We start from the raw sequence: 24,672 nt of genomic DNA, 5'->3' as shown, positions 1-24,672 counted from the left end.
AGCTAGCAAAATGGAGCACCAGGAACTGGAATAAAATGTGTGCTGGTAGCAGGCATAAGTAAAACATATTTTGAATGTATGTGCGTCAGATGTGTTTGTGTGAGAGTGACAGTGCATTTATTTGTGTATGTCTAAGTGAACAGATAGGAGTTAAAGTAAATGTGAGTTAATGAAACTGAGTGAGAATCAGTGAGATTCGATGTCCGTATCTGAATATGAGTAAGAGTGAGTGACAATGAGTGAGCGAGATTAAGAGTGACTGAGTAATTGAGATTGAACTTGAGAGGAATTAACAAGGATGAATGTGAGGGAGTGTTAGAGTGTGAGTGAGAATGACTGACATGAATAAGTGAATAAACGAGAATAAGTTAGAATAATTTAGAGTAAGGGTGATTATAAGTGATAGTGAGTGAAAACGTATGGGTGTAAGTAAATTAATTTGAGTGAATGCTAGCAAGAGTGAGTGCCTGTTAATGTGGGAGCCAGACAAAAAAGCCCTGGAGCTGGAAAACCTGAGGATGCTCTTGGTGTATGGGGGCTCTATTGGCAAAATGTTGGTGCCCATTTTAGGTAATTCTTTATGATCTGGCAGCATTCTAACATTGGTGATGTCTGAGATAGAAATGTGTCTAAGTGATGCTATTATTTTATTATTGTTATTAGGGTTACCACACCTTGACATGAATTCATGTGTAATTCAGGGTCATAGGTCATATGATGCCACTTCCCTTGATATCGTCGTGGCGTTTTGTTGAATCGATTTCCATAATAATGTTCTTGTAATAAAGCATACAGGGTCATGTTTCCGAAAGAGTAACCCTAAGCCAAGCTTTAATTCAAGCCGTTGGGTTCAACCTCGAGAGCTGTCAAATGATGACCATTCCATATTTTGTTTTCCTGTTTTAGGCATATTCAAAGTAATTCTCAGCCACCTCTAGCTCCGGTTCCACCCCTTGGATATGTTTCCGGGGCATTTCTTTCAGAAATGAAAGCCAGCATTGCAGATGACGAAGAGGACGATATTGAAGAGGAAGACCTCGAAGTCACCAGGCCACTGAGAGGTCTGGAGCATACGCCAGGTTCCAGTACAGACAATCTAGACAGCTCTGTGACTGGTAAGTTCTCACTAGAATCAGCAAATATTGAATGCAAGAATGTTTGCTCAGAAGTGTATAATGCTCTAATTCTTTAACATTTATAGCGCGTTAGTATCAAACACGGAGTTAAAGCAAAACAGGATTTGGTACTACGTTTGCATAGCTGTTAAATGATAAGAAATTTCATGCATTTTAAAAAGCTTAAATACATGAAAGGAAACTCAATTTTATCCGAGGCTTTCATGCGAAGTTCAGTCTGCTGGTGAAGCAAGCCTATTATTCCACTTGAAAAATACTTTGACATTGAGCAAGTATATTTCTTGAATAAAAGCAACAACCATTTATAAAGGAACATGTAACGTTTCTCAGATGCAGTTTGTGATATTCAAGGAATACAAATATTTACTAAAGTAATTTGTCATTTCTTTCAATAGTTAGGTTTGTTAATATCACTGAAAACTGGTCAATTGAGCTCATATGTGGTGTGCTGTCTAATCACATTCAGTAATTTTCTGTTCCTTGTAGAATCTTTTTTTATATAAATATAAATATATATATATATATATATATATATATATATATATATATTCAGCAGTTGCGTTCGTATTTCATGCCACATTATGGGGCACATTTTACTTTCAGATTATGATTGCAGATTACGCATACCAAGGGAGAGCGCTCTAAAAGATTGATATGACTGTTGGTAAATGTTGTTTATACTGCAAGAGCAAATCAAAACAAATATGGGAGAGCTTAGTATAGTTTTCATTTTGTCCATTAGGTCAGATTGTCTATATCAATTTAGAAAGATTCATGAACACTCCAGCTAATCAAACATGAGATTATAAAGTCTGTGAAGTTTATTCTGCCATATTTGATTCGTTATAATTCTTTGTCTTGTTTTGGACATAATACTGCTAAAATCACTGCACTTTAAATATAGTACAGAAAATATGCACTTTAGGAATGCAAAATAGTTCCTGTTATCCGGAATCAGTTATAAAAAGACTTCTCTTTTATATATAAAACTGCTTACATTTTACAAATAGTATATGCTTTTATAAAAGTTTTCCCCTTTTTTATTCCCTATTTAAAATAATATTTGATGAAATGTATTTGATGTATATCTTTTTATAATACTTTTTAAGTTAAATGTAAGGTGTATGCTATGGTTTTAAATAACTATGCATAAAATAAATAAACTTGAAACTAATTAAACAGCCCGAGAGGTTAAACACAGCAGTATGTGTTTTAACATTTGTTTACATACGTTGTAGCTAAATATTATTAGAAAGGGGTTTTGGCATGTAGAGTTATAGTGAGAAAACACACACACATATTGTGTACAGCTATATGTAGTCTATTTATAGATGATAAATACTGTGTCTGGAGGGTGGACCATAAATCGAAATATTCAGAATTTACCTTAGGGACAGGATGGCTAACTGGGAAGAGATAACCATGTTGTCATCCGATTGCACCTCAGCCCTGAATCACTTCCTGAACACATTTGCAGAACTTTGCCCCCTTAACAAAACAAGAAAGCGAAAGCCACCAACCCCCACAGAGGAAAGAGACAGTGTGACAGTGATGAAGGACTGGCTCCTATATAATTCCTCTATGGCCCTTGCTCAATTAAATGTTGGACTACTTTATTCTGCGTCTTCTTTCTCCCTGAACCTCAGGCTAGACTCCATGCCACCGTAATTAAGATTTAACAACCTCGGCTACACAACTGCAAGTAAAAATCCTGCTACAACCTAAGGCTGCAGAGTTAAAGTTTAAATTCTTGAATTCAGAGTGTTGGCTTATTAGTAGATCCGTATGTTAAGCCACTTTGCCTGAATTCCTAGCATAATCCCCCACAGGCCTGAATTCCGCATATTTTTGCATATTTTACTTAGAGTTCTGAAGAATTTTCATTATGAATGCAGTAAAAGCTTTTCGGTAGTAATATATTAAAAGATAATGACAATACGTTTTGCATTGCTCTTTCTTTTCAACATGAGAAAATATGTTAAACAAGGCAGATCTATGCTATGAATTAAATATAGATGTAAAGTTCCAATATGTACAGATTTTCCATTCCATAACTAGAAAGGCCTCCACTAAGAAGGGTGTGTCCAACACCGTACAGGTGTTTTAATGTCAAGGTCATCAGTACTTCTAAAGCTTAGAAAATCAAGATATACATACCTTGGTACTGTCTGTTTGTGGTGCTATATTGAGATTTTGCTGTTGTGGGAACATTAGTAGTTCAGTATACATCCAACATAAATTAATACTTTAACCTTCTCTGTCGGATTCTGATAAATGTAAATATGTAATAATTATTTTTAAAAATGTTTAGTGATTTTATAATTATGGTTAAATTGATTTCCCTCATGGTGTTTTTACTTTTTTTTAATATCCAACAATAAGCTACTAGCTACCTAATACTTAAAGAAGCAGACCCTAAACAGAGCTGTACTTAACCTGCAACTTTTAATTGAAGGGGACACACTAGTTACACCTATCAGGGAGCCATGCATTGGTACATGTAAAAAATAGGATTGTACCGGTGTAGCCATTACAGTGTTAGTATTGCAGCCTTGAAGTAATTTCTCAGAACTAACAATTAATAAATGCATTTCAGTAGTGCATGTGATGTTGGCTGTTTAACTGAACAGAAAATGGCTATATTCTACACTTGTGTGATTCTTGCTTCACTGTTATGGGCAATGACGTGTCCACATAAAGTTGCCGGGTAAATCGACTTAGCAATGATCGATTCAAACCTTAAGCCATAGATTTAAGCTAACAGGTAGTACACCAGGGTCAACAGAAAAGGAGAGGAAGCTATACTCATCTGCATCTTGATTGGTACAAGCAAATACCGCTGTTATTAAATGCACAGAGCTCTACCTTCACTATCTAGAGGTGTCTGGTAGTGTCAATAAGAGACTGTGTAGGGGACACTCATCATCAAAGCAGATATCAGTGGCCTACATTAAGTGAAAGACTTCAAACCCTGTTTCCATTAGGCCCAGACATTGTTTTATGTGAAAACAGCCTTTGCAATGAGGTTTGTACCTCATTATGCCTTTATCACGCATTTTTTATCACGCATATTTTTACCACGTGCATGCCTTTACAATGCATGCCTTTACCACGGATTTAAGGTAAATTGGGAGTGTGGGGGTTGTAAAAGCATGTTCGAGGTAAAAAGATGCATGGTAAAAAATGTGTGGTAAAGGCACAAACAATGTCTTTACCTGCGTTGTACTGTCATACAACCGCTTAATGCAAGCAGGCTTAAATATGAATATTGGATTTAGTGTATTTCAATTAATTTACAAATACGATAGACAGATTGGAGCAGAAAGTGTTGTGCAGGAATTGTGAAATTCAATGTGCCACAGCCACATGTGAATCAGAAGTAACTTTCACTGCATTGTTTTTCAAACCGTAAACACATACGTTGAGTGGTTAGTTACGTTTCGCAACTTTTGTTTGTGAGAAAACACCTTGCATACAGCATTCATGTGGGCACTTTGAAGAATAGATATCATATTTGTAAAAGGTATACATATTACTCATAGAAAAACTGGCATAGAAAAACTGGGATAAACCTACAGTCCCCCACTCCCTAGTTTACACCCACTGTTGTGCTGTGCACACATTCCATACACATGCAGACACATCTACCGTTATGTACTTCATATCAGTCACCTTCTTACTGAGGGGTGTCTATTAAAGCTTGCATAGAAATGTGCAAGTTCTCTTTCCTCATTTTCCGTCTGCCAAAATCATGCATAAATTACTTCACTAGCATAATTATCGCTCCACTGTTATGCCAAACATTGATCCTTTTATTGCTAAGACGCAAATCCTGTAATGTGATCCCATAATTCCCAGCATGTACTTAGCAAGGATGCTTTTGTTGCCTTGTAGGAGGACACCTTTGTTAACGCGGGATTTCTGGTCTATTGTTGTTAATCCAGATCCCAATTCAGGTCGACTAAATCGTTGGTACCTGTCATTGAGTAAAAGGCAATCCACTACTAGGTTAATCAAGAAAGAACTTACGCCACTCTAAAGAACCACTTACCACCGGAAAAGGTTTAAAAGTTTATTATAAAACCAAAGCTATCTGGAGATACAAACATCTCAGAATGAGGTTCAAAAGATATACGGGTATCAAGATAAACATAAATTCCCTAAATGCTCGTAGTCGACAGAATAGAATTACCAAGACCAGCTCAAAGGTCATTAACGTTGCAAGAATAGCTACGAGTTGCAACTTGAGAGTCATTTACAGAAAGGAAAATACAGGTTAGACTGTCCCTACACTAGGCTAAGTGACATCCCTACTTAACAAGATCTTTACCTAAAAAGGTGTCAGCCGTGGTGACTTCCAAAGAAGATCACACACTTTCCCTAGTCCTCTGATGTAAATCGATCTCTCCAGTAAAACTATCTGCCTACCCATCCACTCTCTTAAGCTCCCCAGATCATCTGCTCTGCCTCCACCCCGGGGTACTGTCCCTAATACAAAATCACATTTCCAATAGGAACGCCCCTGGAGACGCCTCTCACGTGGTGTTGGTTCTGGCGGCAAATTCCATGCTGGTACTCCTCTGGACCCTTCGTTAAAGTTGACCTTGCTTCCCAGGCTCCTCTCGGCTGGTCGATACCCCCCAAGAAATTCCTGAAGCCTCCTCCAGGCCTGTGCCAGGCTTCTCTGAACAAAGCCTATTCATCATTTTCCTGATTAAACCCCCTCGCACCTGCAAACAGACACTTTCTCTGTAGGCCCCAAATTCCGGCCTCCACCATATCTTTAAGTCGTAAACCATGTAACAGGCTCTTCGTTCGTGCTCTGTGCGACCTCTCCTTAACGAGCAAGTGCAGATCAAAGAAGCGACTTTATCTATTCAGGCCTACTAAGATTACATGAAACGGGCCTCTGCACTCTGCACATTTAATTTCTTTGTTTAAACAGTATTCTAACTAACACACATTACTATAATGTAACACATCTATATAAAACATATATTTCAATTCTATGATTAATAATACTTTTGCAGTAAAATGACATTAGAATTCAAGTTACTTAAAAGTGTAGCAGCATCTTTCGTTTCTTGTGAAATGCAATGTGGCCTACACATTTCCATGGTTTGCAGAGTTACATTTCTTTTTCACACAGCCACATAACGTGAGACTCCAACATCATTCTAACATTTCTACAAACCTCTACATTAGTTTTTCACACTGATATATGTATCCCTATTCTAATTAAACACTCTTATATATTTTCACTCTATAAGTTTGACACTCTTGTGTATTCTATACTAAACTAATACTACGTGCTTGTAAATATGGTGCACTTCTACATTTTTCAGATTTGTGCTCTCTCACCTTCAGTACCACTTCTGACTATTAGTCAACCATGTGTTACATTCATGTGTCTTTCTGTAGGTTGACAGAAAGTCCCTGAAATCAGTTTAAGTGCGAAATATTGAACCTTCTGTATTTGCATTAAACAGTTTCCTCGGAATTTCTGCGGCCTCTTACTACTTTGCCTCATGACATCCACAGATGAAAGACCTTGTGTGAGTTCCAGTGAGTCCATCGGTTTTTCAGTGCCTGTGAGAAAGAGGGAGACAAAATAGGTGAATTCTGGAACGTTTCTATACTTTTCTGGTGCTTTTGAAAGCAAGCCAAATTGTTTTCCAGGACAGTGAGCACTGTCGGAACCTTTGTCCATGCCCTAGTTCCCGGTGAGCCTGCCTAGGGTGCTGTAAAGTGAATCTCAAACACAACTAGAGTTGTGGGTTGTGGTCAGTCAGCTTTTGGGCACATGCATTCAAAGAAATTGGAGGGGGTGTCAGTCTTGGGTAGTCCTATTACAGGACATTGCCCACTCACTAGCCAGTTAGGTGAGCAGGTGTTCTGCAATCTGCATCATTCATGACAGTAGAATCAGTCCCCACCAACCTGCAGTGGATGCACATGAAAGACCTGGAGCTCTAGTGTGATCTTGCAATAGCTGTAGAAATTAGACTGAGAGGGCAAATCATGGGAATAGGGAAACAAAAGATACTCTAAATTGAGGTTGCCACTTTTGTTAATGGTGGCAATTCACAGTTCTTGTCTGTAGGACACTGGAACTAGCATGGCTGAAAAATATGTTCATGTACTTATAGGATAATGACTCTTAACTTACTCAATTGGGAGAATCTGGTCCTATTGAGTGGAAGGTCTCTGATGAACACAGTTTGAGGTGTAGAAACTAACCTGGAGAAGGCAGCTCCTTAATTCACATTTATGACAACCTCAAAATTGACTATATATTTTATAGATGATATTTCAACTTAACTTGCAGTGGTCTTGCTTATTTCTAATGACCGATGTCAAAGTATTCTTGTCTATTATAAGATGGCTAACAAAAAATCTAAATCTTAATTTGCATGTAGACAAATGGAGGGAAACACAGATAGATCTACCATTAGAACTTGTAAAATAACATGTGGTTTAAGTAATTTTTTTTAGATTAAATGGGTGCGTGGTGTCCTTGCATTACAAGATGGTAACTATAGGAGAGGAGATTGCACAAGGTATTTGGGCCATCCATCCTAAACAGAAGATTATCCCTCCTTCGGAGCCTCTGATGTAATAAATATCATAAAATCAGTCTTAATGTCAACAGCATCAATGTACAATCAGAGGTTTTCCACACATAAAAAATTAGGCTGTACAGGGCCACAGTGAGTATTATCTATGAGGTCACCTAGCCCGAATAGGAGAGCTTTTGAACTCATTATGTATTATTTTGCAATTGACATTGTGTTGATGATACACCAACTCCATCTGTTATCACCATATTCATACTCTGAATTTACATTTTCCATCTTGTATGCATATAACTAAACTTCCATGATCTGTGTGCTATTCCACTTGATAAATGTACATGTTATTTTTGTCATTTTTGAATTTTAAGTCACAAATAAATGTTTAACAGGGAACCGGTATTCTATACTGATCCTTCAAAGCCACTAGAGTTGGGCTAGTTGCCTTTTTGAACTAGTAGGCTCCCAGTGTGGTGAACTAGCACGTGAGACCGACATTGCTCCAGGCAGTGAAAAAGTGTAATAACTTTAAACAATCATTTTTTTAGGCAAATCAAATGACACTACCATTTCTCTCCAGACCAATGTTAAAAGATGAGCAGTCCATAAGAGGAGTTTCTGTCCACATGCATTTGGGTGACATATTAACATGCCTTTTTAGCACAACAAAAGCTGTGCAGAGGTGACCTATGCATTCTTGCCAACTCAGTATCAACCTGGCTACAATGGGAGAAGGATTTGCCCATCTATGTAGCAGTGCGATTGTTACAGATAGCAAAATTAGAGGGAGGATGACATTGGGCAGATGGTAGACTTATAGTATTACAGAACTAGAGGTCAGTAATGTAATGTTTTGATTATGGATGCATACTACTAAATATGTAATGTTTGAGCCAGCAGCCTTGCATTTATTACAGAGAATGTGAATTCTGCACTAAAATGTGTTCAGAAAATGGGGCTCTTCTCCATTTTGCATCTCATAAAAATGGTAATGCAACAATTAGCAGGGTCATATTATAAAGCACAGACTTTACTCTAGCTTAATGGATCCAGAGATGCGCATTCATCAGCATGGAAGGATTTAGCATAAAACGACATGTAAATGAATTGATGAGTGATCGTAATTTAATTTTAGTGCTGAAGATGTAATAGAGACACAGCAAGATGCCACTTTATCATAGTACTTTACTGCTCAGCAACATTCTGGCAACTATGTAAACGTCCTGTGTGCATTCCTGCCTTAGCAGCTTGAATACATTTGTCAAATTTGCTGCTTTCAGCAATAAAAGGAATTCAGTGTGACTGAAGATGCAAACGCAAATAAATATATCTAAGTGACATAAATTCAGTTTTCATTAAACGCTTAAATACAATTTGGTCCTGACTACCGCAGTGAGATATCAGACAACTAGATGAATTTATTGATTCCATTTGAAAATGATATGGGCAGTTTGCGAACATCATTTCTGTGCGCCCAAGCTTCCTTTTCATAATGCAGTCTGTTTTCTAAACTTGAAAAGATAATCATTGCCCAGTGTCTATGGTCCATTTACCGATCAAGGCTGATCATTGCTATAATCGTCATTTGAGTCCTATTGAGGACAATCACACTAACTCTAATAAATTAAAATGTGGGGGATAACAAAATGATAACATTCTGAAAAACTCACAATGATTGCAAGATATTCTAAAGATAGGTAGAGGCTCTAATAATTTAGAAGCTAGGAGAAAGAATATGATAACATGCAGAAAACTAAAAATTGTAGCACAAATTATAAGAAATATACATTTAATATGGGCGCAGAATTGGAAAGTAATAAGTGAGCTCGAAAACATGTTTTTGCATAAAGGGCTCTATTCAAAAACACTTTTCAATGCAGTGCTACTTGGATTTGTGAAGCCCAGGAGCCTAGTCGCTTCATTGTTGAAATGGCCTTGAAGCATTGACAGTAGAACATATGCAGTAAAAGCATCAGCTCTCTTTTGATAGCAGAAAGTGTTTTCTTTTCAAAGGGGAACAATATCACATTCAGCGGTATTGCAGCAGCGCACATAAACACAGGCAGTGCAGAGAAAGGTGAGAGCGGAGCCTTGGTGAGGGGGGACATTTCCTCCATTCGCAGGTGTAGAAAACAATTAATCTGTCAATTCTTTGCAAACGCTAACCTGAATAAGGTTGCATCCTGGTCTGTATTGGGAACCCAAAGCAGGCTTGGCAATTTCGTTGGTCAGTCCCCCACCCCGTTGGGGGTGGGGGTGGGGGTGGGGCGGCGTGAAGCAGTGCTACTAAACAAAACTGGCCCCCAGCACTGCAGCTTTTGTTATTGGGGTTCGATATTGCAGCATCACTAAAAAACTGTCCCCTAGCAACAGAACCCGCCCCCACTGCTCCAAAACCGACCCCACCCTTCAAGCCTCCTGGGCAAACACCCTAGGCCCGCTCAGCCAGTCTGGCCCTGGCTGCATCTTTTGACATGCAAAGCAGTGTTTGAGGTGTTTATTCTGCTAGATTTCCCCAAACTGGGTATAAGATGGTTACAAAATGTGTTCCTGGTTTAAAGATACAGCTATTCCCCAGCCAATTAATCCTAGGTAAGGTCATTTGTGATAGAAAGCCAATGCTGTTTGATGGTTTGAGATCTACATACATGTATTTTCAGATTATTTTTCAATTGATTTAACTCTACAATGTGGTTGGTATCAATACAAAAGAGTATTTTCGGTTTAGGTTTCACTTAACTTGTGTCTTATTCACACTTTGGTTGGTGCCTGTGTTTGCAGAAGCACCATGTAAAAGATCCAAGAAGCTATGTTGGATATAACAAATGGCGGTGATGTGACATAGCTGCTGTTTCTCAATCTCTCAGCCACTTTCAACCCCATGAACCACTCCCACCTATTGACCCAAAAAGGATAATGGCGGGGTGTCGGAGGTGATACATAAATAGTTGAACTCCTTCTAATAGACAATGCAAGATAAGGGTTGTGGATGTATGCTCTTCATCGTCCAGGGTTTTAAGCGGGGTTATGAATGGGTTATATATACCCATGTTATTGTTTAAGATGTATGTGCCACCACTTCTTCAGTTTTTGAGATTGCCAACACAGTAAATTATCTAATGGATAACAATATATATAGTTAAAGCACTAAAAGTTCTGCAGAAGTGTACTTCTTGTTCAGACTTTACGCTACGCTTTGTAAAAGGCACATGAGTCTGCAGAGATTTTGAAAGAAAACCAAGGAACATTGGCAGACCATTCTACCCTAATTACATCACAAGATGTGTTTGTTAGTTTATTGTGCTCCTTATTACAAATATTTGCTTTCAGTTTACAAAATTGGCATTAATGGATTTCGATCTGTTTTATGAAAATAGTAAACACTTTAGTTCTAGACTAAATTTGATGCCTACTGAAAACCAGAATCCGCAGAGTAGTTTTCAGTGCCTTTTTGATACAGCCACCAGTCATAGGATCAAAAAATGCATCTTTTTCCCCTACAAAAGAAAAGTACTGCATTACTTTGTGTTCAGTTGTGGCATGCTCATATTTTGCCATTCACTTTGCTTGCAGTCTCTTCAAACACACACTTTCCATACTCTAATTTAACTGCCTCATAGATCTCTAGGGCACAATAAATATTCAAGTTAACTTCACGTTACATCACCTGCTCAATGAAACGCCTTTTTGGGAGATAGGAATCAAGGGATGCACTGAGAACATCTTGTAGGATCTCTCTAATGGGATCTCAATCTCACACATGTGCACATTGTTCAATATGGATAATACTCTGACTCACACAACCCAAATGAAAACTGGTTTTAAGCTTTTGCTAGCCTATCCGTGAAAGGTGGATGTACCTAATGATGCACTAGAGAGCTCCTGAAATAACAGTTCTAACATAAACCTGTAATTTGAAATTAGAATATTTACATTGAAACATTCAAATCTTTGTGTTAAAACTGCATACCTAATACCTGGATTGTACTTTCAAAGCACAACATTAGAGATGCAGGAGAGCATTGAATTCACTGATCTAACTTTTACATTTTTAGCTCGTTCCATATATTCCTGCAAGTGGTTTTCAAAAACAAGCATTTGCAATAGAATCGGTCTCGCCTTTGGGACCTTATATGTATTTAGCTATGCAGCACATTAGCCTGGGTGCTGAAACATCTACTGTTCTCTAACATTGAGTGAAAGTAACCACCAAACTGTGTGACACGCCAGGTATAGGAACACATGGGAGAAATATGACTTTTCTGCAGGAAATAGTATAGTGCAAAGCTCTACTTTTAATATAAAATCAGTGTCTTCGGTGGTCATATCACTGAAAATACAAGACTTTAAAAAAAATTATTGTCTACGGGTGCTCGTGGAAGACAATTTCTATGGACTGGAATCTAGAGAATGCTAAAGTCATTCTGGTATTTTACTGACCTCAGCTGGTCGTTTTCTATCAAGAAAGTCAAATAGAGGCAATTGCTAGACAAATTAAAAAAAAAGAAAGTCCCTCAGTAGAAAGCAATTCTGGTATTTTACTGACCTCTGCTGGGCGTTTTCTATCAAGACCGTTAAATAGAGGAAGTTGAACAGAAAAAAAGTACCTACGCGGATGCAGACAAGTCCTAGGGCTGATTGTCAGAGCCCCCAAAGTACATACACATATACGTATATACTAGAGTATATACAAGAGGTCTCGAATGCTCAACCTAATAAAAAAGGCAAACCCTGTATCACCCACTGCTTAGGGAAAATACAGGTCTACAACTTTCTGCCCACTGTAATTGTGGTCTACGCACCAACATGCAGAGAGCTCAAGGTAGTGCAGAGTCTTTTATTAATATCCATATCTTGAAATCTGAGCAATAAAATGGACCTAGCTGTCGCCTGAAGAAAAGATTTGAGGTCAAAAAGACAAGCACAACAGCATCCTTTCAATATTGGGTATTATTCACAGCAATACATGACAACAAAGCACTGTTAAATACTTTAGGAAATGTCTAGGCTGCTTATCAAAAAGAGATTACAGAAGCAACCAACAGAGTAGAAATATCTATTTCTATATTATATTGTGGCATGAATGCAAAGCATTTGAAAACATCCAATCTCAGTTCCACAAAATTACTATACACTAGCCCTATTTCATATTTGACTTTCCCAGCTAGATCATTGTAGACCACGATGAAGCACCCAATTCATTTTGCATTTTAACCCCACCAACAAATTCACCATGGCCAATATGAATTGTGTCCATAATGACTAATTGAGTCAATCAATCAATCTGTAAATTAAAGCATCGATACGACATCTTTGAGAAATGTTCTTTTCATTTGTACAGATAGTTGAGTAAATTGAATTATTTTTCTGAAGTTAAGGTGAACACAGCTGAGCTAAATTTAAAAAAAGCAATAGTTGGGTGCATAAGAATGGCGATTGTTGTCAGTTTTTTAAATTGGATATTCTCATTGACATTGATGAGGATCAATAGAGTGATTAGAAGCACTGAGTGGCATCACACATTCTGTAATATTTTGGAGTACATAATTATGTAAAGAACATAACAACCCTCAGTCACCAATTGGATAAGAGATATGGACAGGTGCCAGATGGTATAGGAAACAGTATATAAAAGTAGAGGGTGCATAATGAAATGGGAGAAGGTGTGGGTGCCATGGTGGACATACAGGGGGACATTGGAGGGCCCACTGGACGCCGGAGAAAATCTGGCTGACTAAATAATGCTGCTTGTTTTATGTAGACTTCTCCTTGTTTGTATTATGATCTCCTCCTCACCATGTCATTTACTCTTATAACCAATGTGAAAGTATACCCAATGTGCATGTACTGGCAAATGTAATTATACGGTCTATTGAGCCTTTCAATAAAAAGAGTTATAAAAAAAAACACACATAAAAACCATAACAACTGAACGACAATTGATTCCTTAACCCATTTTGAAGGTTGATTGAAGTATGGGGTAATACAAAGTTATGCTCCCACTCCACATGTCTGTTTAATATACTGTATCAGCTACTGACTAATGTAAGGAAGTCCTGTGGGCAGAACTGACATATGTATTCAGATATTACATAAGTGTTCCCGATACACGGCAAGAGGAAGACATAGCAAAATACTCAAAGATTCTGAGTTTCAGTACTGTTCATCATTCATAAGTATTCCTTGATGCAAATGAACTAGCATATCCTTAATAGGTTAAAATGAAATAATTAAAGCAAGGTTTATATGTGCCATCAACAATACCTTCAACTTTATACAATTTTAGTTCATCCAATTTGTAGATATGTTATGTTTATATGTACTCTTCAGATACATGGAAGATTGCTATAACTATAGGTCTTTTTTGTCTTCAGGTCTCTAGCTCTTTGTACTATTTTGGAAAAAGTAGTCATTTCTACATTGTACCTTGACTGATGAAAGCCTTTTGCAAATATTCAATACACATTCACACACTAACAGGTGACAATACAATGATGTGTTTGAACTGAACAAATTAGTACTAGTTTAAGACTTCTATCTCCTTTGAGATTTTGGTTTGCAATTCTTATGGATATACATGTATGACTCTCACCCAAGCCACTGCCTTTGTTTCTAGGTTCAATGGTAAACGGATGGGGTTCTGCTTCTGAGGAGGATCGTAACTTTTCTAGTCATAGGTCTAGTGTAGGTAGCTCCTCTGATGAAACCCTTTTTACCAGCGGAAGCTTTGCACAAGCATTGGTAGCAGCGGCAGACAAAGCAGGGTTTAAGCTGGAGGGAACCAGCTTGACAAGAACAGGTTTGTATGTTCAAAGTTGGTGTTTTCAGCATGAGGGATGCTGCTAATTTTATGAAGCTTTGCTTTCCTGGTTCCTGCAGCTACGCTGATTTAACTTGCATGGCACTTGGTGAATGGACATTTACACTGAAATCAAAAGCTTGTCTTTTTTTCCATCTATCATGTAAAGTGAGGGATGGCACAATCAAACTGGTTGCCAGCATATTTCTGCTTTTATGTATTGGTCATCATAAGAAGCAGGACCGTATCTTATGCTTTACTCTGCCATATATTATTTTTTTCACAGTAAAGCATTGATCCTTTGCTATTGAACATACCCCTAAAAGTTTATGTATAAAACACTACACAGCTTTTATATCACCTTCCTGCAGTATTGTGCATTGCTTTATAAGACGGTTTACTTTTGTTGGTGGACACGTAAGCATGATTTGTGCAGTCATGAACATGTGTGAATTGAATTATGTATTCTTAGTTGAACCATAACTTTGAAAGTAACATACTGTGTATATTGGGTGCTTGACAAATAGATTGCATGCTAATTTAATCCATGTATATCAAAGACGGATTGGCTATCCAAAATATTAATGAAGAAATTAGGCAAAATGGGAGAGAATATGAAGAGCTGTTGGTGTGCAGGACAATATTAAATTGACATTTACCCCAACCAACCAAATGCTGTTTTCTAATTTATGCGTAAAGATAAATGCCTTTTGCTGTTGTTGGTTGATGCAAATGTTGGTACAAAATCACAATGTGCAGTAATTGTATTTCTATATTTGAGTTATCTCAAATGCTGCATTATCTGAAAGCAATTCTGTGTGCGTGTACATGAAAATAGGGAAGTCTCCCTCTTTGATAGCTAAGTTTTACTTATTATCATTTAATATAAATGCCTATGAAGGAGAGTGCAAAAGAGTCTTACATATTTGATAATCATATCAAATACTGAAAATCCCTTCAAAGCAGCTGACTTTGTCATTTGAACACTGTTACATTGCTTCTAATGCTGCAGTGTGTTTGCACATTTTCCATAGCAAGAGTTAAAATGCATCCTGAGAGTTTTAATTGTTAGTAATCTTTCGGCATATGCATCTAGGTGACATTAGATCTGAATTGTGCCATATTGTGTATCAACAAGAAGTAGCATCTTATATACATCTCTATCTGATAAACATGCACTCTGCATTCAACCAGAGAGCCACACTCTGTCAGCAGCTCTTTGTAGATAGAAGATTGTCTAGTCCATAACAGACCCATCATCAACTTATATCTATATCTATATACCTATCTCTTACACTGGTGTCAACACCATTTCCTAGCCACTCACTGTTTATAACACAAACTCTCTCCTCACATTTGCAAATCTGGTCTTGCTCAGCAATTACACTTAAAGATGTTGACATTTTATAAAAATTAACTCAATAAACCAAACTGAATAATTAAATATGTTAACTGTACCAGCCTATCCTATAGCACGTGCTCATAAACTGATAAAGTACGTTTGTACATATGTTTACAACTTTGCATCCTAGTACTATAAGACATTGTTGAAACAGTCAAGTATGTGCATGGTAATTGTGCCATTGATGCACATGTTTTCCGATGTTCATTATTATTATTACTCACTGTAAAGCACACGCTCTGGCCCATGGACTATAATGAAACATACTGTGTCTAGCAGGAGACCCTCAAAGTTAAGTCTATTTAGCTCCTCGTCTTAACAGTCAAACCTTAAATGTGTTCAGTCCTAAGGAGATATGGTGCAACTGTTCAGGCAGTCATAATATCTTCAGTAAGATTCACATGTGCCTTGATTGACAATGGGTTGAAGTTAAGGGTTCACTGTCACTTATTGAGCAAACTGAGGGCTGGTCCCAAAGTACAGGTCAGAATGGTATGATAACTATAGTCATGCTGTTGCCATGGATTTTAATTTAACCTCAGACTACAATTCTGGCAATTTCAATTATTTGCTTCAAATGGAAGCCTGACTGGAGTATAATGGGAACTAAACTATCTCCTACATTCATGTACATCCATAGTAATTCATAGTATGTTTGGGACATACCTGTTTTCTTCAAAAAGAAAGTGGCAATCAAACATTTAAATGGCTTTGTTAAAGGTCCATTTATTAGAATGTTAGACACTTAACGGGCACATTTTCTGTCCAATCCTTTTAAGTTTGAGAAAATCATATAGTAAAACTGCCTAAACTGTGTAACATGACTGCAGTTTAAAAAAGAACCTTATCGGATGAGATAGTCTTTTATTCGGTATACAGAAAAAAGTATAACCATTAAAGCAAAGATTAAAATGTATTAAAAACAATAAAATCTATTAAAAATCCATACAGAAAAAAAGAAACAAGAAAGTTAGTTATCACATGCCAAAAAGGTATTCACAGCCCAGAATCACCATTTTATACAAGAACAGAGTACACACAAGTACTGTTAATAAACAATTCCGGAACAGACCCCAATCTAGTAGAATGAGTAAACAATAAATAGTGCATATTGCAAATAAAAACACTGAAGAGTAAACTTTGATAGATAAAATGCTACCTTGCCTTATTAGACAGCTCCAGCTAAGGGAAACACCAGATCCAATAATTTAATTCCTCATTAACTTCCTCAGATGGATGGCATCAGATAAACATTTATTGACCATCAGGAAAACAAACTTTGACTGGAAAAGTGATAAGTAACATAACGCAGGTCTGCAACTTTTAATATTCGAATGCCTCAGTACGGGAATCAGGGACTCTTTTTGGGGGGACAGTGTATAATTTACAAAATAATTTTTTTTAAAAGAGACTGAGGCAATACTGGTTTGCAAGAATCAAAGAATGCATCATGGTGCGCAACACTGTGGTAAGAGACCAGTAAGTGACTATACCATGGTCATGTTGGTAATAAGGGGTAACAATTCTGTTACCCACTTCTTTTTGGACTCATGCTCAACCCTTTGTTCGGAAAATATAGCAAGCAGATCCAAACACCCAGATATGAAAAAGATGAAAGACAAGAAAGTTTCTCACCATTAACATATTGGGGCATAAGAGTAGAGGAAGTCTTCCCCATAACCATGACATGGGACTTTGTAGTATTTGTTTTTAGGTCCAGTTCATTTATAAAAATATGGAACCAGTTGATGGTTTTGGTAGGGTTACTCCAGTTCTTGCAATTAAACCACAATCATCAGCATATAGGAGAGCAGGTAGCTTCCTAGATCCAATCTTTGTGACATTGACCACTCGTGCTTTAAGAAACTCCTCAAGATCGGTTATATAGAGTCAGGATAAAAAGTGGCCAAGACGCACCCTTGCCTTACTCCTTGTTTCATTTCATTTGGGTCACTAAGTTCACCATTTCTTCCAGTACCTCATGTGACCCATCACTCCATTATGCATTGAAGCAATAAAATAGACCAAAGCAGAATAAAAACCTATAGTCAACCTCTTGGCCCAGCGTTTCCCTCTGTCTATCCAGTCGAATGCAAATATTCAGTACATGAAACTAAGGTGAATCGAGCCACTCTTGGCCATGGTATGTTTACTAATAACCAGGTGGAGATTAAGGCATTGCTTCAAGATGCTCACACCCTGTCTGCACCTGTACCATTTTTGAGAGAAACAACCCTTCTAAGATACCCATGCCTCAAGATGTTCTAGGAGAATTAAAAACGGTAATTAGATTTGCTTCCAAGCAGGAATCTGGGGGATCCTCAATTGCCACACTTTCCAGGACGTAGGTCAGAAGTGGGGCTCACAGGTCAGGGTTATCTATGAAAGGATATGCAGGTACCCCATCAGGGCTGTAGTGTACATTTAAGTTTGGTAAGGATGTTTTGAACTGTTTACTTTGTGCCAGTTGACCCAAACAGTCTTCCATCTTCAGATTTGTACCAATATACTTATAAGCTCTAGAAACATGAAATATAAGCATGGATGGAAACCCTGGAAAATGATGGATCCATATTTGCCCTTAGAAGTTCTGATAACAATTATTTGTGGGTCAAACTTAACTATGTAATTTGTAGAGGGTTCAAAAGTATGCCCACACTTGATGAGCCTACTTGTGCTGAAAAAGTGGAAGGTATTGTTGCAAAGGGATAACTAAATGAGAAACAGTGACAATGCTCCTTTCCTTCAACCTAATAAGTAAACTGTATTGACAAGATTTATTACATTTATAATGTAGCTGCCTAAAGACTAATTAATGGTCAACTGCATACACATGTAGGATAAGAGACTTTATTTATACATAAGATTGTAGAGAAAGAAGCTTTTGATTTTGTTTTCATGAGTACCATAAATATGTTATTACAACAGTCATTTTTTTATATAATAAAAAAACAGTCAGTCCCTTTCAGAAATAGCTACCACCTAACTACCTTTTTGGCTTCATGTGAAATCTCGTGCACATTGAGCATTTGCTTTTTGTAAACCAAGCAAAGACATTTTACATTTTAATGAAAAAGGCTTTCATTTTTACTCGTACATTTCAGCATTGTTTGTGTTACATGTGCTATTCATTTTTTGCATAGTTTAAAATATTCGAAACAGTTAATTTAATGCAAACCATCCTGGTACCTTTCCCCTTGTAATTTAATAATGATTGCCTATATAATTTGTTCATAATATGGGTCTTCATTTAAAGAAGTCCAATAGGAAAGTGGCATCATTCTCACTCTGTCAAAATTTAGCAAATTATAAATGTTTAAATGAATTGTTGCCTGTGAAATTTAAATGTTAGCATAAAGAGTCTTACCACCAAACATTGACTACTCCATGAAGAGTCTAAAATGGAGGGTCTATTTAAATATGACATTGTAGAGAACATGCATAGATTCTAATACATTGTATATCATCACCTATTTATACTATCTAATATCCAATATATCACTATCATATTCTGAACGAATTGTCTTCTACATAATTTTCTTACATCTTTACACATCTAAATAGTCACATCCAATCTGTCACAAACGTCTTCTTTATGTGATGAGACTGTTCCATGATACAAAACAATAGGTACCAAAATAGGCAAATGTGCAGTCAATAATTACATTTAGTTTGACTATTAGTCTATATTGATTAAAAGAAATTATTCATTAATAGAAATGTTTATGAAAATGAACTGTCTGATGAAGTCTGTCTCAAAAGTATTAATTGCCCAAAACTATGGGTTAACACCAAGACCTTGGAGACTTTTATTGACATCACAGAAAATGTAATCATACAAAATTGATGGCATTGTTTTCTACAAATTGACGTACAAAAATGTATAATAGTGAAAAGCTACATAACGTTAAGCTCCTTCAAAGTTCCTTCAGTAGGTAGTAATGCATAAAAACATTTCATAGGTGTGGATATTCTGCATTAGTGCCACTTCTCATCTAAAGTCCAGGAGCTTCTGTGAGAGGGGAACCATGGTTTGCATACCATGACCCTTATATGACAATCATGTTTTGTTTTAAGTCTTTCATTTTGTAAATATAAACAATAATAAAGCCACTCAAAGTATTAATCAACATTCCAACCGAAAAGGCTACACATTTTTTAATAATGTATAGTCCAACAAAAGTAAGCCATCAGTAGAAGCATTCAAAACAGCAGATAGTGTGTATTGAAATCAGGTGTTAAATAAATGAGAAATCTCAACTTCAAACTAGATAACAAGAACAATTTATAGTTAAGGTCAAAAGCAAATAAAAACAGATTTACACATTCCAATGGAAAGCGATTGAATAACCCATGTGTGCAGAAGTGAACGGAGAAGGTAAAATTCTCAGAAAAATTCATATGTTTTTTCCATTTGATTCTGAGCAAGACCTGTGATTCAGTTGAGGCTCACTCAATGGTGCATTTGGTCAGATATAATCTTGTAGTATGGTTGGCTATAGATTTAACTTCTGGTTGTGTTCAAGATAGACCAAATATCAACTTAGTGATATGGTTTTGTCCTTGCTCATTCTGTTGTCTGTTTTGTGTTGTGTAAAGTGTGTATTGGCCCAGCAGATGTCAGTGTAGGTGTAACATCTAGCCATACCTCCAAAACCTCACATTGTGTCATTGTGAATTCATCTAAGTAATGCTCATTCCGGTCGCTTTAAACTTTTACTAGATGGAGACATCTATGTCCAGTTAAACTTTCAATCATTTTACACAGGAGATAATGGATTTCCTAGTGCTCAATGTTATTTGATCCGTAGTAACAGTACTATCTAGATACTATATTTGATCATGAAGCTGGAACCAACAAACTCAGTTTGCCTGATTACCCTTTCTTGGTGGGGTTTGAGATCACCACAAACATTGTGACTAGTCCAAAAGCACAAACCATGTGCCACAGAAATTCTTATCATGAATTGAAGGCTTATTTTCTCCAGCATTACATTGCTTTTATACTGACGCTCTCAGGCTGGGTGTACTCCTCTTCCAAATAGCAATTTTAAGGATTTACAATAGACTTGAGTGAGTCGGGGAGTCAAACCAGGGGGTTAGCACATCAAACTTTTGTAGTAAATCTAAGTCAACCAGGGACCCTGGCAAATATAAAGAGAAAACCATAGGCTCTTGAGTGAAATAATTGCCGGCTCTATTCATACTCTTTTGCCTACCATAACTCCACTGTAGTATATAAAATTCAGATACAGTTTCACAAAATCACTACTGATGGAATTATTATTTTCATAATTGCTCCTATGAATGTGAATTTCAACCAGCATGTCAGAATATTGGCATGCTAATTTACGATTTGAGTGAAAATGTGTGTGATCTAGCAAAGTGAATGTGCAAACACTCAAATATTTGTCTGCGTTTATATTTAACTTCCAGATAGTTTTTCAGTTTTACAGTGCACATATGTACTGTAAGAGGGAGTGCCTGGTCCCAGTGAAACAAGAGAACATTTGCCTCATTTTTAATGGTGCTGTTCAGAGAAGAGTTTTCTTCAAAAGAAAATATATTTGTGCACAGATGTTTCCACATCATTAAATCATGAATGCACAGCCATTTCTGTTTGCTTGTAAATACAGCAAAGTTATTTTTTTAGTGCAACCCATTTTCCTTAAAGGAAAATGTGATTTGTTTCAAAAACAAAAATTAAAAGATTATTTTTATTTTTTAAGAGTAGGCAATAGTTTTGGGATGACTGCTTGCTCTTAAAATAGTTTTCACATACATTCACAAAGGGAAAGAGATCCTCTAGGGACCCCTTTCTATTTGCAAATGGTTTGCCACTTTCTTGAAGTAGGAGATTAAAATGCGAACATTTTGTGACCAAATTTTGGTTGCAAAACATTCACACTTTACAATACAAGTGGCTAATAGGGGGAATGCCCTTAACAAACCCCTTCCTAATACTGAATCGCTAACCCATTTTGCAATTCAGTAATCGACTACAAAATCGCAATATGGGTTTGGCACATGTAAAAAGGCTTTTTGTGGTCACAAACGGCCCTGTTCGCAAAACTACGTACATCAAGAAGTACAAAAATGCTGGGGAAAAAAAGAAGCACACTAGAGGCAGATGAGACTTCTTATAGATACATATTTCTTTTCAGAAATAAAATGATTTCTGCCTGTTGATCTGGTAAGAAAAACAGATCAAAATTGTTTAAATAAATACCCTCTAGAACAAAAAAACCCCATTGCCTGTTGTTTGTGACAAACTGCTGAGGTAGACATTTCCCCTACCTTGCATCTATAATGGCCAATGTGAGATACCGGTATATAGTAATCTTGCAAATGTTATTATTGTCTATTAACTTGAATATTTTGGTAAAGTCAATCCCACCATGAACCTAGAAGTAGAAAAATAACCTATCATAATCAAATTTTTTTCATTCGTTCATTGTGGCCTGTAGACCTTAGATGAACAATGAAATTTGACAAGAAAAACAAATTAGGCTGATAAACTAAGGCAATTATGAGAATCTGAAGTTGTATTCCTGACAGACAAAGGCATTTATGAGCATGTGTATCATGTAGTACTGCTTTGAATACTCTTAATTGCTTTTGTAAACTAGGCCTAAACATCTAAAATTGGAATATAGTATAATATTACCTCACATACACATAAATGTACTTGCGAATTGGCCCCAAAACATCTAAAAAGGGAATAAAATGGGAGTATAGGGCACTAATCATGTACAGATAGAAAAACTGCAAGGCATTGTGTTAATTTTGCATTTGTACTAATATGAGTAGTACATTTCAGTGACGATTCATAAAGGCATTATGTGAAGTAGTACTCATGTAGTACTATTTCATGTACTCTTGAATGCCTTAGTTAATTGACCATCTTCTATCTCGAAAATCCCCTGAATTGGCAAATTGTAGGCTACAAATAATAACAGCGGTGCATTTAGATACTGAAGTTGGGAAGCCAAGTAAAAAGAAGGCAAATTCACTTTTAGAACATTTGAATCATGTTCCTTCAAGCAAGCTATTCCATGTAGCACACTTCATGAAAAAACATGTATTATAGTCAAAAAAAAGTTCTCTCAGGATTAATCTTAAGTGTGGAGTAAATTTCTGACTTTCTTAAATACACAAAGGGTGTTCCTAGAAAATAATAACGTCCTAGTTTTCCAGGAGTTCTGAGAATTGCAAAATGTATGCATGCAAAATTACTAAAAACAGTTGAAAAATTGTCCATGTAGAAATGTGTATCCCTGGACTTTACTTATTTTTCTAGGCAGGCGGAATATACGCAATTGCACATACACTGTCAAAAAGTAGCCATTCCTAATGCTTTTTAGTCATAGTTGTCAGTTTATCCTCGTTAATGGTGCTTTGTGCGCACCTAAGTTGGACTTCGTGCACACCTAAATTAAACTTAGGTGAACAAAATCTGCAAATTGTATTGTCTAGAAAGTAATATTTTCACATCTGATATATTCTTGGTAAAATGCTGATAAAGATGTCTTGGTGAGTTAATACTCATCTCTGATATCTGCAAGCCAAAGCTTCAAGTCCCGGCAACACCAACTTAGACTTTATACTTCAAAGGCCACTTAACTGGGTAAAATTAACCACTGTTACTACAACACAAATGGTAGACAAGTGGCATGAAGTGCTACATAAAACAAAATCATAATATTTATATTATGACTACAAGTACAGAGCTCTTAACCAGGTCTTCCTATTTTTCTTGTAGGTAAAGGCTACTCTTCTTCACATAGACCTCGACCAACCAGTCCGTTATCAAATGACAGTAACAACAGTTCATCCTTGAATCTCAGCCAGAGGCCCAGGCCTTCTAAGAAACACAAAGGTAACCGATTAGAGCAGCCTCCAATTCCACATCGAAGGGAAGCATTGACTGATGGTAAGTTTATTGGTGCTCTTGTCTAGGTGAAACAATATTCTTTTGCATCATAGGCATATAAGTACAGAACAAATTTCAGAAGGAAGTAGTTTTAGAACCTTGCTTGTGTTGTGGCATTTGAAAGGTAGAAGTTTGTATCAGTTGTGATTCACATGCAGAAAGCAATGTAGTGGAATAATATATTAAGCCAGCACACACATGGTGTATATGATACTAAATATAGCATCATATCAGTCATCTTATATCATTGTAAACTTAGAACCCAGAGCAATTAGTGAAATGTGTTTCCTGTTGCCATACGTCGAGGAGATTGTATGAAGGATAGCAGTTAAGTCTCAAAGGCTATGCAGAGTGGGTCAAAACCTTGCATTGATTTAAATGCAGTGCAGGCTTAGTTGGGCCTCCCTGATTCCAGGACATGTTTTGAGGATGATATGCTCCCCAATTGCAACTCTATCCTCCTCCGTACTTTGGTACATTCCTTCTTCCTTTGAAGCTGACATCCCACATTAGGATTACGTACTTGTGTATGGAAGGTCCATGATACTAGCAAACATTATTGTGGTTGATGTTTTGCTACTCAGAGTGTTGTAACACAAATTCCCAACAAATTCTTGATCAGAAATGTGCTGTAATTGTTACCCTGCTGATGTCAGTAATGTTGCATAAATTAAAAAAAAGTTGATACCAAAGAAAGAAATATTTGCAAAATCCTAGCATCATTATGGTAGGAAAGACTTTAGGAGTATGCCTTAGAGTTTGCTAGATAATGGTACTCTGTCACATATGTGATGAAATAATCTGTCTGCCGAACCCTCAGTCCAGCTGCA

The 24,672-nt window shown here is 36.8% G+C and overlaps 1 protein-coding gene across 1 annotated transcript in view; it reads left to right on the top strand.

Moving 5' to 3' along the window:
* ROBO2 (roundabout guidance receptor 2) overlaps positions 1–24,672 on the top strand; it is an 803,551-nt gene that overhangs the window by 753,886 nt on the left and 24,993 nt on the right. The window contains exons 23-26 of the mRNA XM_078658968.1: positions 3–58; positions 907–1,115; positions 14,325–14,507; positions 23,672–23,842. Of these exons, the coding sequence (XP_078515094.1) occupies positions 3–58; positions 907–1,115; positions 14,325–14,507; positions 23,672–23,842 (619 nt within the window). The remainder of the gene's footprint in view (positions 1–2; positions 59–906; positions 1,116–14,324; positions 14,508–23,671; positions 23,843–24,672) is intronic.

Source organism: Lissotriton helveticus, chromosome 8, assembly GCF_964261635.1.
Source record: "Lissotriton helveticus chromosome 8, aLisHel1.1, whole genome shotgun sequence".
Lineage (NCBI taxonomy): Eukaryota > Metazoa > Chordata > Amphibia > Caudata > Salamandridae > Lissotriton > Lissotriton helveticus.
Note: the sequence above shows the minus strand (reverse complement) of the source record. Positions and strands in the feature narration are given on the sequence as shown.